This window comes from Amblyraja radiata, chromosome 6, assembly GCF_010909765.2.
Source record: "Amblyraja radiata isolate CabotCenter1 chromosome 6, sAmbRad1.1.pri, whole genome shotgun sequence".
Taxonomy (NCBI): Eukaryota; Metazoa; Chordata; class Chondrichthyes; order Rajiformes; family Rajidae; genus Amblyraja; species Amblyraja radiata.
This window is the reverse complement of record NC_045961.1, coordinates 49,466,980-49,485,504: the sequence shown is the minus strand read 5'-3', so window position 1 is coordinate 49,485,504 and position 18,525 is coordinate 49,466,980. Positions and strand designations below refer to the sequence as shown.

Below are 18,525 nucleotides of genomic sequence, written 5' to 3'. Positions count from 1 at the left end.
CGCATTTAGAGTATCGTACATTGTTCCGTTCACCCCATTAAAGGAAGGGTTTGAGGCTTTGGAGAGGGTGCAGAAGAGATTCACCAGGATATTGCCCGGATTGGAGTGTATTAGCTAATAGGAGAGCTTGGAAAAACTTGGATGATAGTATATAAGATTTTGAGAGGCATAGATAGGATGGACAATTAGAATCTTTTTCTCATGGAAAAATATGACAGAGCATTAATTTAGGGTGCAATGGGACAAGTGTATAGAAGACTAGTGAGATAAGTTATTTTACACAGTGTGTCAGATGCCTAGAACCTGCTATGGGGAAGGCAGACCATGTGCAGTCAGATGGATTTGGTTTAAATTGGCATCATGGTTGGCATAGATATCCTGGATCCAAGGGCCAGTCCCTGTACTCTACTGCTCTATATTCTATGCTTTAGTTTCATTCCCATCTGAAGGAAATACTTAATATTTCAGTGTATCCACTGAAATAATTCATCATGTTTGTAGCTGGTACTTGGGAGGAAAATTATCCTCACAAATATAAATTGTGAAATAGATGATGCACTTTATGCAAATGAAAACAATTCTGTTGAATATAAAATGTAGTGGTACAGCTCAGAATTCCTAATCTAAGAAGTAATGCAAAGAAAGGCATTGTACAGGCCAACACAAAATAGTACAGTGCAGCAACAGGCCCTTCGGCCCATAATGTCAGCGCCAAACATAATGCCAAGACCTACTCTTATGTGCCTGCACATAATCTATAGCTCTCCATTCCCTGCATATCCACGTACACCTCCAGAAAGTCTCGAAAATGTAATTGTCATGTCTGCCTCCACCACCACTCCCGCCACACGTTACATTCACTCACCATCCACTGTGTGAAAAGTCTTGCCCTGGACATCTCCTTTAAACATTAGAAACAAGGAACTGCAGATGCTGGTTTATACAAAAGGATACAAAGTGCTGGAGTACCTCAGCCGATTAGGCAGCATCTCTGGAGAACATGGATAGGTGATGTTTCGGGTCAATTCAGGTCTGAATAATGGTCCTACCCAAAATGTCACCTGTCCATGTTCTCCAGAGATGCGGCCTGACCCGCTGAGCTACTCCGGTACTTTGTGACCCTTCCTTTAACCTTTGTCCATCTCACCTTAAAGCTATGCCCTCTAGTATTTCATGTTTTCATCCTGGGGAAAGGGTTCTGACTGCCTATCCTATTGATGTCTTGTAGAGTATTAGTGAGAGAGAAAATAGCTCTGGGTAAATGGCATCAACTGTGGCTGGGAACAGACTTGGTCTGGGCGGCAAATGCATTGCTTTAGCACCGGGGAAAGTGTGTAAAGTTGACTGTCAGTCATCTTGTGCCAATCAAAACTATACAGCCTATACAGTGTTAACCAGCCTATTGCAAAAAAAATAAAGCAACCACCTTAGGGATAAGATAATCTTTAGAAGTAAGATTTGCAATGGGTCATTTGAGACAACAGAAGAAGTTTGAGAGGGGTCACGACCCGAAATGTCACCTATTCATTTTCTCCAGGGATGCTGCCTGACCCGCCGAGTTCTTCCAGCATTTTGTGTCCGTCTTCGGTGTAAACCAGCATCTGCAGTTCCTTCCTACACAGAATAAGTTTTTAGTGGCTTGCACCCGTTTGCATTCCACCAGATAACTTGGAAAGTGAATACAAAGATTTAAAACGCGAAAGCCCAAATAGGCCTTCACTTCAATTTCATCTAGGAAATTAGGTTTTTGTCCAAACAATGAAAGAGACATTGTCGCTTTTCCTTAAAGTATTTATGGTGTTGGGGAGATGATTGACATGCCAACTGGAGCGCCAGGTTTTGAGCAGTTCTGGGTGATATTTTTTCAGCTGACACCTTGAGCTATTCGGTGTTCGGTTCCTTCAGAAGTTGCAATACAACCAAGTTCTCCTCGCACATTGTTTCAGCATGCCACGGATTTCTGTCCCGACGTTGTGTATTTAGAGTAGATAACAGAGACTTCTGTGTGGAAATATTAATGCCACACCCAGTGCATTAACAGTAAGCACAGAATACGTTACTTTAAAAAAAATGGAGTGGGCTGACAAAACGCCTGCGTGGTTTACCTTCACTTAACGCATAAATGATGAATGACTTGGGGCGCGTCCAGTCTTTTTGTTCCCATTGTTATACCATTGCTAGGGCTAAATTATATACTCAAAATGTAATTAAGTGTATCCAAAAGAGGATAAATCTGGTTAATTGAAAGGATACGGTCGAATGGTTAACGGGTATGGAACAAAACAATATGCAATGCATATATTAGTACCAAGGTATTAAATCTGGAACGCCCCTATAATAAAACCAATGTCTCCCTCGGGGTCCTAGCGCCGACAATCTTCATCTCGTAATCTTGTTACTAAATCCCCGTAAATAAATGCTAATGGAAGAGGGGATGCAATATTTTATGCAATTTCAATCATCCACGGTTGGTTTTCTGCACATTAATATATTAGCTTGGAAGCTAAGAATGGAAAATCATAGTCGTTCAGTTTCAGTGAAATTGGGTCTTAATTGTAATTAAAGAGGAGGCGTTTATTCAGAACACGTCCATCCGCTGAGCGGCTTTTGTACCGTGTAGTTTTTACTGAAACAAAAGACACGCCCACAGTTATTGAATTTCCAAATGGAGTTCAATTTGTAAAGTGCCTTCAATGGAAGAACAAGCGTTACATTAAAAAAATCAGCCTTAGACCTCTGAGTAGCCTGCAGTCACAGCTCGCTGTGATCATACGAGGCAGCTAAAGAAACGCTGTGGTCGCTGATACATATCGAGCTGGAGAGACCTTGCGGAGAAAATGCTGCACTTTGCCAAATCGCAGCAGCCACCCCATCCTCCCCTTCTGCGTGTGTCTTTCAGACAATCTATTCAGCAAACCGCAAAACTGCATGCTTAAAATGAACAGTTCATTCTGGAGTCGGTGGGTAAACTGAAAAATAATTATTTTGTGGAACACGATTGTGTTGCTGGTTAAAGATTAAACTGGGGACCAAATTGCAACGAGCATCAAACATGAGCAGCGCTGACAGTTAACTCATTCGTTCGTGGAGGGAAGTTGGTGAAAGTGGGTGGTCACCAGTACACTGCAACTCATAAACAGACAATTAACTGGGCGGCTGGTAGAGCTGCTGCCTCACTGCGCCAGAGACAAGGATTCGATCCTGACCTCGGGTGCTGTTTGTCTGCGTGGAGTTTCCACGTTCTCCCTGTGACCGCATGGATTCCCTCCTACATCCCAAAGACGTAGGCGTTTGTAGGTTAACTGGTCTCTGTAAATTGCAGGAGTCAGTGTGAAAGTGGGAATGACATAGAACTTGTGTGATGGTCGGCGTGGGCCTGTTTCCATGCTATATCTCTGAACTAAACTAAACTGAACTGTCAAGATGTTAAATTGAGCTATTCGGCTAGAATTTCCACTTGGAAAGCTTTGAAATGGAGGAGGCCTGGGTCGATTTTGTTTTTCTGGGGAAGGCCAACCCATACGTTTTAATTGTGAAGCGCTTGGCTGAATTTATGGGCACATCATGAAACTGCAAATAGAAAGTAGGGCGACTTATTCCTACTCTCACCTGCAGCCTCCCGCAGAGATGTCAAGGCGATCGCACCTTTCCCCCGCGTCCTCCAGCACTTGAATATTCACATCGATGCTTATGTTTTGTTGACAACAACCTTCACACACACACACACACACACACACACACACACACACACACAGGCCGATTGAACTGCAATCGATACAACTACAGGTTTGTCATTCAAAGATCACCGCAGTGGTCTGTTCATCGGCTGCTATAAACGCTGACCTTCTGGAGCAGAGGCGAAAAAGAATTGTAAATGCCTAATGCTTAATTTACAAATTACACAGTGGGAGTGTTTAATTAAAAAATAAACATAGGCAGAGTGAATTTAAATCCAACACAAGGTCTTATGATGTAGGGACAAGGAAATACAAGTGCTAGGTTACAAAAAAAGACACAATGAGCTGGAGTAACCCGGCGGGTCAAATAGCATTTCCGGAAGACATGGATGGGTAACGTTTCAGGTCGGGACACTTCTTTGGCCTTATTCAATGATACTTTATTGTCACATGTACCAAGGTACAGCCTTATGGAATGGAGCAGGTGTCGGCGCGCAGTGCAGAGGCGGGCGAAGGGACGAGGCTACACTAGCTGCCTTAGCCCCGACGGTGCCAGGCCGTGGTACATAGACGGTGCCAAGCCGTGGTACAAAGACACACACAATGCTGGACACACACACACACACAATGAAGAACAAAAGAAGCTACATGCCCACTGCGGAGTGTTGGGGAATGGAAATATGCGGGGGGTAAACCCCCCCCCCCCCCCCCCTCTCCCGCCCCCCACCTCAGCAAAAAAACCCAATCGGAATCAAGATAGTGCGAGGCCACATTTGGCCCAGGAAAGGGTCTAATCGGTGCAGCAATTGAGGTTCTTGAAGTGTACCCAACCTCGGGGGGGGGGGGGGGGGGGGGGGGGGGGGACGAGAGGATTAGGTCGCAAACTTCACACCTTCGGATTCAGATTTAACCCCTGATTCAACCTCACCCCTCGCCTCCCACTCACGCCCAGCCCCAGAACAGAACGGCTGGAAACAGATCCCTGAGTTCAGTCGCTTGCTTGCGTTTTAATCATCCCGATTGCATTTTGTGCCAAATGATATTAATGTTATAATACTATTATTATATACGATTATTATTATTATTATTATTATATAATAATCGCATAAATAATGAAAACGATTAACAATGAAGATAATTGATTATTATCTAATAATTGATCATTATTAATAATGATCTTATTAATCATTATAAATAAGATCATAGAAAATAAGATTAAACGTCAGCTACCCATGTTCTTCCGAGATGCTGCCTGACCTGCTGAGTTGACCAATTTGTGTCCTTTTGTATCTTATTTTAATTTTTTTTCCAAAAAATGATCACTATTGCTGTACATCTGCCCCCCCCCCCCCCCCCCCCCCCCCCCACACACACACACACACACACACACATACACTGTCAGGGATTGGTCATGTTTTTCACCCAGTAGGTCAGACCTTACTGCATGGAAGGATATATCTCCCCCCCCCCCCTTCTGCAACACTGACTGTGTGCATCGAATCCTAACTGGGAGGCAAGCGTTAGGACCCGGGGGATCTCTCTGGCTCTGCAACTGTAGCAGTGCGGCCGCCGTACAGACACCTGCTAGAGGCTCGCTCGCAGGGCTGAAGATTTAGCCACAACCCTCGGCGGAAAACAAACTATAAATTCATCCCGGAATTGATGCATTTGATCTTTAAAATGCACACCTTTTAACCCACAACAAAATGAAATCGTCGCGAGGTCGCCGCGCACACACACGTGGCCACTTTTTACTCTTGCGCATTTCGACATTGAATACAATCTATGGAGGAAACACTGATCCATAATGTATGGCGTTGGATTAGATACATCTTTGCTCTGATCTCCCCAACAATCACCTCCACCAGTGACTCATATGGTTGCACCATTCCAATGCGTTTAGAATCGGTGTCCAACTTTGACTGCACAAAACCACCGATGATTATAAATGTTATTATTATTATTCCCCAGCCTGTGTGCACATTTGCAATTGCATAGATAAGGCAGCTCAATGCAACGATATATATAAGTTAGTTTCCAGTCTGACCTAGTCAATGACATTTACATCAGATCACACGCATAAGGTCGTGGGGACAGGTAGACACATATTCCACCGCAAACGCATCTTGGTCGCTATCCAATAGCCGTGCACCTAAGTTAATGCCTACAGCGTGGCTGTATCATTGCACCATTAGTCAGAATCTATTTTTCTATACACATGCAAGTACGGGACTTATGTCCTACAACTTAACCATTTTTTCGCAACCCTATCGTGTTGCAAAGTTCTTTGTTAGCCAGGCGAAATTTACGTAAGACCACCGCGTAAACAGACATAGAAAGATAGAGAGGGGGGGGGGGGGGGGTATTGATACGTTTAAAATTAATAGCCATTATATGAGGGGCTGTAGGCCTAAATTAACGTGATGATCCTATCATTTAGTCATGTCCGATATTCTTAGATCATGTTATAGGAATCAAAATACGTTCTGACTGCTGTCCGCTCGCATGGAAGAATAGTGCAGTAATAAACTGTGCCATCTGGCTTCATCCTGTAGAGGAGTTTTTTTACAAAATCATAAGATGCTTCATTTATGACCTACTTAAGTGCATTTGTGTCTCTGCTACTTACCGAATCGGCTGTGATCTTGTCTTGTTCCCTGGATAGTCCCGTTAGGAAAAATCTCTAAGTGAAAACCAGTTCTGCAGTAGAGCTGTCTTCGCCTGAGGATCCCCTTTAAGTGAGACAGGTCCGTGACTGAGCCCCTGCTCAAAACCCCCTCGGACTGGCCGAGATGATGACTTAGGAGAACCGGGTTATCCACCGGCAAAACGGGCACATTCCCAAAAGGTATTGCATCCTGGGCACCAAGATAGTTCCCAACTTCACCTAACGGAGCCATCTGTCGCCGCCGGCGATTCTGCTTCTGATAATAACAACACAAGAAAAAAACACAAGAATAATAATATAGGTGTCAGCCCAAAATTGCTCTCGTGTGGTTTTGTTTTAGAATGAATTGTTTTGACTTCAATCCGTTAAAACATACATAAAAGTAATATGCTGTTTTGGTCTGGGGCGGGTTCAAGGTCATTGACTGTAGTCTATGAAACCACCACTTTATACTCACACATTAACATATTGTTTTTAAATAATCCCAGGTCTAGCAGGCTGTTTGATCTTCAGACGATCCAGCTGCATTGAGAATAATAATTCGTAGTTTCTCCATTGGAAGAAGATAACGATGATCATAGCAACTTAAAACCCGGCGTTATTGGATTTTTTTTTAGACGAACAAGGCTACGTCAGAATATATGGATCTGACTCCAGAGAGGCATGCGCTGTTTTTACTCTATAAAAGACTGCATACATCAGCATGAATCCTTCAGAAAATATAGATCGCACGTTGCTCGCTGGGGCAATCCAAAAACTTTGATCTTATTTTTTTCCCAAACGTCACCTTTTTTATTATCCAAAGACTCGAGGGAGATCAGGAGAGTGTCTGAAGCTTCAGGCGCTCGCCTTCATCAGCAGAATGATCTGCAAATCCAATGGTGGGTCGCTGGCTGCCTTTGAAACAGGTGTTCCTTACGCAGACCCCACTGTGAAATGTGTGTACTATCTGCGTCTGAACTATACTCTCCATAAAGCACGCAGAGTGGCGCAGAAAAGCAGGCATGGGTTGGGTTTAAGGTAGTCTTACCAACGACATATAGGCTCCTTCTTGGTCCTAGTGCCCACGGTTTAACATTGAGAAGTGAAACTACTTGGGAGAAAAAAATACACCGAGCCCCTTTTTAACAATAATGAGCGCACATTTTCTTCTTATAATTTAAACTTTTCAAAGGATCTCAGCTTTGCACCACGATTTTATTTTTAAATTATGGAATGGGGTAGATTTATTTCATTCGGCACTATAATAATGCTTGCAAGTTATTTTTCATTTTATCCAGACGTCCTTTTTGCATTGGAAATGTAAGCAATTAGAATCAAAAGGAACACTCAGATCGAGGTTATAAGGTTAGCCCCAGTAATTGGTTAACCTGCGTAAATATAGGATCAGAACGCATTTTTTCTTTAAAAATGATATTTCTAATTGTAGATCTGCCGATAATTATTGCAGAGCAGAATTTCAATGAATATTTCAGCCCCTACAGTAAAATATGTATTAATGATAATTAACCACGAAAACCACCAGTGAAAAAATGGCATATTCTAAAAAATGCCCAACAAAAGCATCATACTTGGTATTGATTTATTATTAAACTTGACGCATCTCCCGAGTTTCCAGTCAAATTGCGACAAGATTGAAGTCACATCACATTGATTGCACTTGCTTTGGCTCGCAACCCCGCGCAACCCCACACAGCAGAATTTGAGCATTTTTATGGAACTGTCACCATCATCCTTGGCTACATTATCCGGGAGGGAAGGTGGATCAGGATGTGTTCAGTATTATGCAATTTAAAATGATATTACTTACCACAAATCGTCGCGTTAACCGTGTAAATACATCTGGCCTGGACGGAAGGTTACTCATACTTGATAGTGTGTGAAGCGTAGAAGAAGGCAAGATGGAAAGCAAAATGTTCGAGGTGTTCAGAGACTAGCCACACTTTAGATAAATGTAGCTGTGTGGTTGTATATGGCTTCACTTAAGATGCCAGCCCGAGCATTTAAAGTAATACAGACCTTTACCCCACTTGGGAATTTGGGATCAACAACAACTTTAGTAGGTAGGTCTTTTTAAATTATGGGAATTGTTGTTGGATAATATGCGGTATTGACTCGGGAACACAGCCAGTCCTTACTCTCCAACAAATTATAATATGCAAATTGTAGGCAGATTGATATACGAATCAAAGAGAAACTTGATAAAACTTTGGCGTGTCATGCTAGAAGATCGCGACGGGCACTAGGACCTGGGGTGGAGAGAGTGTTAATCAGCAACCGTGAGGGGTTTTATTTTAGACTATTCTGCTGTTTCATGGACAGATATTGTCTAGGACTGAGGCGAGTAGTGTTAGGATTAAAACCTGCAGTTTACAAATACCTATTTATCGTCATTCATGGTCTTAATCGGGTCTGGGAATCGGGTTGGCTTGATAGCACAGCAATGCGAATTGGAGATTGTCATAAGGAGCTGCGGTAGTTTCGCTAGAAGTCGCTCTAGAGCCAAAGCTGGTCTATCAGCAACCTTGAACCATTCCATTGTATGCCCCTGCTTGTGTTCTTAAAAACCTCTCTATTCGCACTGACTTTCCAATAAAGATGTTTTATTTAGTTCTAATCACCATGGTCCAATTTTGTATTGTAGTATTTGTTGTTCTTAAATAAACACTAATTGGACTTGAAGATTTTATTCAAAAACTATTTTAAAAATGTGTTTTTCTACTCTCTCTTTAAACTGCACTGTGTCTGGACAATGTCTTCCATATTATTCTCTTCGGTGCTAGTTTAATGTTCTTTTTTCTTTAACTCAAATATGTTTCTGTTTGTAATTAATCTAAGAAATATGGTCTCATGAAAATAAAGTCTCGGGGAGGTCTCATTCATTTTAATATTGCTCTGGTTATTTTATTGTGGATTAATGTGTTTCATTTGAATCAAAATTATTAATGTCATGTATACAGATGTCCTTTAATGGCAGGAGAAATATTGAATGAAAATCGGAAATATAACATTTCCCATAGAGATTCCAGTGCAATGTAAAAAGCACAGAAGAATGGAATATCCGTGGATATAGTCTTGCGCTCTTATTTTAGATCTCCGTACGCTATAATTTAAAGGCAAATATTATCAACTCAAATTCTGGGTGGATCTTTTTTATTCCTAATTTGGTTTATTCTTCTAAAAGAAACTAGGAGCATTAAAAAACGTTTCAATAATTGAATAAATTAATTGTAGAGAGCATTACTTGTGCATTAACAGACGCTACTGGGCCTAAAGAAATACTGAATCACAATGAAAGTCCGTGTAAGCAAAAAATAAATCAATTATTGGGAACTAATTTGCCACGTACTTTAAGAAAAAAAATTATTGTAAAAGGAGCAACTCTTACATTCATTTAGTATTGAGTGAAATGTTACAAGTAACTCTTAATCCACAGTGGCCTCCATAATGTTTGGGACAAAGACCCATCATTTATTTGTTTGCCTCTGTACTCCACAATTTGAGATTTGTAATAGAAAACATCACATATGGTTAAAATGCACATTGTCAGATTTTAATAAAGGCCATATTTTTAAATTTTGGATTCATCATGTAGAAATTACAGCAGTGTTTATACATAGTCCTCCCATTTCAGGGCACCATAATGTTTGGGACACTACAATGTCATGTAAATGAAAGTAGTCATGTTTAGTATTTTGTTGCAAATCCTTTGCATGCAATGACTGCTTGAAGTCTGCGATTCATGGACCACCATTGCTGGGTGTCTTCTCAGGTGATGCTCTGCCAGGCCTGTATGGCAGCCATCGTTAGCTTATGCTTGTTTTGGGGGCTAGTTCCCTTCAGTTTTCCTTCAGCATATAAAAGGCATGCTCAATTGGGTTCAGATCGGGCGATTGACAGCTCTCAAGAATTGATCATTTTTTAGCTTTGAAAATCTCCTTTGTTGCTTTAACAGTATGTTTGGGATCATTGTCTTGCTGCAGAATTAACCGCCGGCCAATGAGTTTTGAGGCATTTGTTTGAACTTGAGCAGATACGGTGTGTCTATACACTTCAGAATTCATTATGCTACTACCATAAGCAGTTGTATCATCAATGAAGAAAAGTGAGCCAGTACCTTCAGCAGTCATACATGCCCAGGCCATAACACCCCCACCACCATGTTTCATAGATGAGATGGTATGCTTTGGATTTTGGGCAGTTCCTTCTTTCCTCCATACTTTGCTCTTGCCATCACTCTGAAATAAGTTAATCTCCGTCTCATCTGTCCACAAAATCTTTTTCCAGAACTGTTGCTCCTTTAAGTACTTCTTGGCAAACTGTAACCCGGCCATCCTATTTTTGCGGCTAACCAGTGGTTTGCATCTTGCAGCCTCTGTACTTCTGTTCATAAAGTCTTCTGCAGACAGTGGTCATTGAAAAATCCACACCTGACTCCTGAAGAGTGTTTCTGATCTGCCGGACAGGTGTTTGAGGGTTTTTCTTCATTATAGAGAGATTTATTCTGTCATCAGCTGTGGAGGTCTTCCTTGGCCTGACAGTCCCTTTGCGACTAGTAAGCTCCCTTTCTTCTTAATGATGTTACAAACAGTTGGTTTTGGTAAGCCTAAGGTTGGGCTGATGTCTCTCATAGGTTTATTCTTGTTTCTCATAATGGCTTCTTTGACTTTCATTGGCACAACTTTGGTCCTCATGTTGATAAACAGCAATAAACATTTCCAAAGGTGATGGAAAGACTGGAGGAAAGATTAGGTACTGAGAGCTCTCTTTTACCTGCATTAAGGAGGTAATTAAACACACCTGAGCTATTTCAAACACCTGTGAAGCCATATGTCCCAAACATTATGGTGCCCTGAAATGGGGGGACTATGTATAAACACAGTTGTAATATCCACATGGTGAAACCAAAATGTATAAAAATGGCCTTTATTAAAATCTAACAATGTGCACTTTAACCACATGTGATTTTTTTCTATTACAAATCTCAAATTGTGGAGTACAGAGGCAAATAAATAAATGATGGGTCTTTGTCTCAAACATTGTTGGATGTGCATAGTTTTCTTCCTAAACATAACTAATCTGTGATATTTTAACCTCCTGCATACTAAGGATATGTTCAGAGTGGAAGATAATAGTCATCCTTCTGCCCCCTCCCCCCCCCCCCCCCCCCCCCCCCTTTCGCCTGGGTGGTTCCATCTGCCAAGAACATTAAAAAGTACAGCACAGGAACATGTTCTTCGGCCCACAATGTCCATGTCGAATATGATGTCAAGATAAACTAATCTCATCTACCTGCACAAATTCATTAAATCTCCATTCCCTGGATATTCATGTACCTATCTGTAGCCCCACACATGTCACTATCGTATCTGCCTCCACCAATACCCCTGGCACAGGTTCAAAACACTCACCACTCTCTGTGTAAAAACATTACCCCACACATCTCCTCTGAACTTTGCCCCATTCTTTGATGTTTCCAGTCTGGAAAAAGGTTCAGACTGTTTACCCTATCTATGTTCTCATAAACCATTTAATTGCCAAGGTATCATGATAATAAATACTAATAATATATATGAAGCAAATAATGTCACAGCAGGTGCACCCTCAAACCTTGAAATAAAAATTGTAGGAAATACACACCAGAACATAAATATAAAGTACAGGTAGTCCGTGATGTTGGAGACTCTCCTTCTATCAATCCCTTGGCTATTAATGAGCCTTAGATTCAACATCTTAGGTCAGTTCAAAAAATAGTGCTTCCCAGCACTATTAAGTTGATGCATTGACATTCATTAAGGTTATATGTTCAATCTTTCAACAGTTGTTGAGCCTTAGATTCATAACAAAGGTTTATTGCACAATTTGTGCACATCCTATTGATGGAAATGACACACTAACTGTTCCCTAAACAAAGACAGACAGGGATTAAGAACAAAAGATTTTGTTCTTAATCCCTGGTTCTGTTCCTTCAGCATTAAACATATTAAAGTCATGTTTATATTCTGTACCTGTAATATGTGAAGGCTGCTGGTACTCTGGCTCTGCTCTATTTACAGTGATCTTAAGTCACTGCAAAAGGTGTTGTTGAAGAGAGACATTAGTGATCTTCAATTTTTGCCCTTGCAGAGTCCCAATGGTCAGAGACAAATCGCTATTGACTAGCAATGTAAAAAAAAAATCACATTGAATATCTGTAAAAAATGAATGATACTTGTGGCCACAAAAATAGCACCTCTATGTAAAATCTTGCCCCACACATAACGTTTAAACTTTGTCCCTCCCACCTTAATGCCCCTGTCCCACTTAGGAAACCTGATCGGAAACCTCTGGAGACTCTGTGCCCCACCCAAGGTTTCCGTGCGGTTCCTGGAGGTTCCCGGAGTTTTTTGTCAGTCTCCCTACCTGCTTCCACTACCTGCAACCTCCGGCAGCCACCTGCAACCTCCGGGAACCACTGTGACCATGGCTGATCATTCACAATCCGTACCCCATTCCTACCTTCTCCCCATATCCTTTGACTCCGCTATCTTTAAGAGCTCTATCTAACTCTCTCTTGAAAGCATCCAGATAATTGGCCTCCACTGTCTTCTGAGGCAGAGAATTCCACAGATTCACAACTCTCTGGGTGAAAACGTTTTTCCTCATCTCCGTTCTAAATGGCCTACCCTTAATTCTTAAACTGTGGCCCCTGGTTCTGGACTCCCCCAACATCGGGAACATGCTTCCTGTCTCTAGCGTGTCCAATCCCTTAATAATCTTGTATGTTTCAATAAGATATCCTCTCATCCTTCTAAATTCCAGGGTATAGATGCTCAGTCACTCCATTCTATCAACATATGACAGTCCCACCATCCCGGGAATTAACCTCATGAACCTACGCTGCACTCCCTCAATAGCAAAAATGTCCTTCTTCAAATTTGGAGACCAAATCCTTGATGATCTAGCTGTGCCACTGTGCTGCCTCTCATTCAAGATTCAGTACCTTTGCTACTATCAGTATTTTTTCTACGTCCAGTTCATATACTATACTGCTGATTCATGTTGAAGGATAATCAGTACGCTTTGCCCTATTTGACTTAATGACAGAAAGCTTCAATGTCTCTGAAGTCAATGTTAAGAGCAACCTATGCTGTCCCTCTTCTGTCAGCACCACTGCCCTGTTGTCTGGTAGGTCAGCGGAAAGGCTGAAAGTTTTAGAGGACAAAATTGGTCCAGCAGCATGTGTAAACCTCAGTGCCAACTTCTATATTCTACAGAAAGAAAGGAAAAACTAATGATAGAATGGGGCACACTATTTTTTAATAGGCAACTATCCATAAAATTCACTTTTCAAATAAACAAAACACAAGAGTGGTTGAAGGACATTGAAGTTGGCAGTTTATAATAATTATACTGAAATATCTTAGTTTAGATTAGAGATACGCTGCAGAAACTGGCCCTTCGGTCCAACCCAGCGAAAACTTGTGTGATCACAGGTAGAATGTACAAACTCCATTTCCAAATGAATTCAAATAAAATACATCAATGTATTTGCATAATGGATTTTGAGGAGGTAGTACACATAATTTTGTCTGAGGTCTGAAAACATAATAGCAATGTGATAAAACCTTTTCCATTTGATCATTGAGTCATTTAAGTAGTGCCATGTCCATTATTTCTAATAAATTGTGGTCTTTATTCTTATTTTTATGGAGTTAACTGTACTCTGAGGTATGAATAATGTGACACTGTTGTGTTAATGCATCAGATCTTTAACATGACGATTGAATGTTTTAAGGTTTTACAAATTTCAATCTAGAAAAAAAATTGATTAGCTCAGCATTCATCTATATAAAATAAATCAAAGCATTTGTTCTCAGGGCAATATGATCGAGTAGCACTGTGCCAGGGTGGTAATCAGGCTCCACTTTTTCATTATAAACGTTGTAAAAAGTTAGTTCTAGGATCAAAAGATCAGTCATACAAACTATATAGACCACAGATGTAAAGACTCAAATTAAAATTTACTTTATACATAAAGCAAACGTTTGACATGAAGCCGTGCGCCCATTTTCTTTTAATAAGGGGAGGCTTCTTTACAATAACATTAAAAAGGGAGCCATGAAACCATCTCTCTGGACAGATGAGGATTTATTCTTTTTTTTAAGTGCTACAGTTCAAAGGAAATGTTCAAATCTGGTCTTTACTCAAAATATTCATTTGAAACTTCTTCTGAAACATTAATTTTAAAGTAACTTGTCATAAAATATTTATTGTAAAGAAACAGTTTCCAAAAATATGAATAATAAGAGAATTTAAACACCCCTATAAAAGTTAAGCCAAGTTTGACATTGATGGGACAGTCATAGAGTCAGAGCTGTGCAGCACGGAAATGCAGGCCACGCACAAGATGGAGGAACACAACCTCATATTTCGCTTGGGCAGCTTACAACCCAGCGGTATGAACATTGATTTCTTTCATTTCAAGTAACTCCTGCATTTCGTATCCCCCCTCTTGATACCCCCCCCCCCCCCCTCCCCCCCCCCCCTCCCCCCCCCCTCTCCCCCTCTCAAAGTGCTGGAGTAACTCAATGGATCAGGCAGCATCACTGGAGAACATGGACAAGCAATGTTTCGATACGTGACCTGAATGTACCTATCCATGTTCTCCAAAGGTAGTGTCGGCTGAGTTAGTCCAGCACCTTATGTCTTTTTTTGTAAACTAGCATCTGCATTTCCTTGTTTCGGGGTGTAAAATAAAGATTACGAGATCATTACTTCAAATTATCATTCAATATTTGGTGGCTAAATGGCCTTTTTTGATGCCATGAAATGTTTCTCTTAATGTTCAAACGCGCTTCATTTCATATCCTAATGAAAATGTCATACCTGCAAGACATGATGCTGGACCGACCTCACCATATTTTGTAGTCTGCTGCTTAAATACAGTAGTAATTTTCATCCTGCTGACTTTTAAATGAAAACCAAATTGAACCCACACCTGCATAAGATCGAGGAAAGTTAGATGCTGCCTAAAGGAATGTGAACAGAAAATCTATTCCAGGATTATTTCCATTCAGTTCTACAGGAGTCGCTGCCTCAAAAAGGCAGCCGCCATCATCAGGGACCCACACCACCCTGGTCACGCTCACATTTAATAATAATAATAATATCTTTTATTGTCATTGCACGTCAGTGCAACGAGATTTAGTATGCAGCTCCAACTGATGAAAAAGAAAAGTAAAATAAATAAATAAGCTGTGTGTCGTGACCATCCGAGGGAGACAGTCCAGGGGGGGTGGGGGGCACTCAGCAGGGCCGGTTCAGAGCCGCTATAGCTCTTGGAATAAAGCTGTTTCTGAGTCTGGAGGTACGGGCATAGAAGGCTTTGTAACGTCTGCCGGAGGGAAGTAGTTCAAACAGTCCGTTACAGGGGTGTGATGAGTCTTTATGGATGCTGACGGCCTTCCTGAGGCACCGTGTATTGTAGATGCCCTCCAAGGCTGGTAGCTCTGTCCCAATGATCCTCTGCGCTTTGTGGACGACGCGCTGAAGAGCTCTCCTCTCCGCCTCCGTGCAGCTGAGATACCACACAGAGATGCCATACGTTAATATGCTCTCTGTGGTGCAGCGGTAGAACGTTGTCAGCAGCTGTTGGGGCAGACCAGTCTTTTTTAATGTCCTCAGGAAGAACAGTCGTTGCTGTGTCTTCTTGACCAGCGCAGCGGTGTTGGTGGACCATGTGAGGTCCTCTGAAATGTGAGTGCCCAGAAACTTAAAGCTGGACACTCTCTCCACACTTTCCCCGTAAATGGAGATTGGGGCGTATTCTCCATTATGGGACCTCCTGAAGTCAATAATCAGCTCCTTGGTCTTGGAGGTGTTTAGTGACAAGTTATTATGTGTGCACCAGTCCGCCAGGTTCTGCACCTCCGCCCTGTATTTTGTTTCATCACCGTTGGTGATCAGCCCAATCACTGTTGTGTCGTCTGCAAACTTCACGATGGTGTTGGTGTTGAATGCAGGAACACAGTCGTGAGTGAAGAGGGAGTAGAGCATGGGGCTTAGTACACAGCCCTGTGGTGTGCCGGTGCTCAGGGTGATAGTGGAGGACAGGTGCGGGCCCAGTCTCACTGCCTGCGGTCGCTCCGTCAGAAAGTTCAGGATCCAATCGCATATCGGCGAGCTGAGGCCTAGCTGGTGGAGTTTGGTGGTGAGCTTGGTGGGGATGACCGTATCGAATGCAGAGCTATAGTCAACGAAGAGCATCCTCACGTACGTGCCCTGTCTGTCCAGGTGAGTCAGGACAGTGTGAAGAGCCAGAGAGATGGCATCCTCTGTTGATCTATTTGCTCTGTATGCAAATTGATGAGAGTCCAGTGAGGCAGGGATGCTAGATTTGATATGGGAGAGAACCAGCCTTTCGAAGCACTTCATTGGGATTGGAGTTAGGGCAACCGGGCGGTAGTCGTTCAGGTTGGTGACTTTGGACTTTTTCGGCACCGGCACTATGGTGGCTGTTTTCAGGCACTTGGGGACCGTTGCCAGAGATAGAGATAGATTGAAGATTCTCGTGAATACCTCCGCCAGCTGTACAGCAGTCCTTTAGTACCCTTCCCTGTACTCCATCCGGGCCTGCAGCCTTGCGTGGATTGATCCTACGCAGAACGCACTGTACCTCCTGAGTGCTCAGTGTTAAGGCCTGTCCCTCCGCCATGGCCGGGGTTATTCCACTCCTGGTGGTGTTGCCAGTTTCGAACCGGGCAAAGAAGGTGGTCAGTTCGTTGGCCAGTGTGATATCACCGTGGGGGCAGGCGGGGCTGCTCTTGTAGTCAGTGATGTCCCTGACACCCTGCCACAGGCTTCTGGTGTCCGCGGCATTGAAGTGTTCTTCTACCCTTTGCCTGTGGATGTCTTTGGCCTTTTTTATGCCTTTGTTCAGGTTCGACCTGGCCGCACTGTAGGCAGAAGTGTCCCTGGGTTTAAAGGCATTGTTGCGTGCCCTTAGCAGATCCTGAACCTCCTTGTTCATCCAGGGTTTCCGGTTTGGGAACATCTTTATTTGCTTGTCCACTGTGACAGTCTCCACACAGCAGTTGATGTAGGAGAGCACAGTGGCTGTGTACTCCTCCAAGTCTACCTCTGTACCACTGGTAGCCTGTTGTGCAAACAGGTCCCAGTCGGTGCGATCAAAGCAGTCCTGGAGTTGTAGAGTGGCATCCTCGGGCCATATTTTGACCGTCCTTATTGCAGGTTTGGTCTTGCGGATGAGGGGTTTGTATGCAGGCAGTAGAAACAGTGAGAGGTGATCGGATTGCCCCAGGGATGGGCAGGGGAGAGCTCTGTAAGCGTCCTTGATGTTGGTGTACACTTTATCCAGCGTGTTTGAGCCCCTGGTAGGGCACTGCACATGCTGGTGGAATTTGCGGAGTGTGGCTCGTAGGTCGACCTGGTTAAAGTCCCCTGCAACAACAATGAAGGCACCGTCGGGGTGAGCATCCTGCTGCTTACTGATGGCCGAGTGCAGCTGTGCTGGTGCTAGGTTAGCATTAGCCTGTGGTGGGATGTATATGGCCATGATGATAACCACAGTAAACTCCCGAGGCAGGTAAAACGGCCTACATTTAAGCAGTAGGTATTCCAGGTCTGGGGAACAGTAGCTCTCTACTGCAGTGTGGTTGGTGCACCAGTCATTGTTGATGTAGATGCAGAGCCCGCCACCCTTGCTCTTACCGGAGTCCATTGTTCTATCAGCACGATGCAGTGATCGGTTGGTTAGGTCCACAGCCCCATTGGGAACCAGCGCGCTGAGCCAGGTCTCTGTGAAGATCAGCACACAGCAGTCTTTCAGGGATCGCTGGGTGTTGAACCAGAGCCTTACCTCATCCAGCTTGTTGGTGAGTGACCGGACCGAATTTCAATCCTGCCATCAGGAAAAAGCCTGAAAACTGTAACGTCCAGGATCAGGAGCAGATTCTTCCCAACAACCATCAGGCTATTAAACACCTCCAACTAAGTTTAGAACAACATAGACTTGGGGGTGCATTAAAAAAAAATTGTCTTTGTACTATGATTGTTTGTTTGTTTTTTACATACTGGACTTTTTTGCTGTTTATTATGGTGTTCACAGAGTAAGAGGAGAGGCTGGGCAGGATGGATTTTATTCCTTGGAGCGCAGGAGGCCGGGGGTGATCTTACAGA

General features: G+C 42.8%; 1 protein-coding gene across 4 annotated transcripts in view; it reads right to left on the bottom strand.

Moving 5' to 3' along the window:
• Window positions 1–8,449, bottom strand: part of fgf9 (fibroblast growth factor 9) — a 73,872-nt gene extending 65,423 nt beyond the window's left edge. For 2 of the 4 annotated variants that reach the window (XR_004412349.1, XM_033022753.1), the window contains exons 1-2: window positions 8,156–8,449; window positions 6,307–6,601 (exon numbers count right to left, since the gene is read on the bottom strand). Coding sequence is in view for 3 of the 4 variants with exons in the window: in XM_033022753.1 (XP_032878644.1) it covers window positions 6,307–6,601; window positions 8,156–8,212 (352 nt within the window). In the remaining variant the exon portion in view is untranslated. Of the gene's footprint in view, window positions 1–6,306; window positions 6,602–6,802; window positions 7,324–8,155 lie in introns of those variants that run through there. The other 2 variants (XM_033022754.1, XM_033022755.1) reach the window with 2 other exon arrangements.
• Window positions 8,450–18,525: the final 10,076 nt, after the last annotated feature.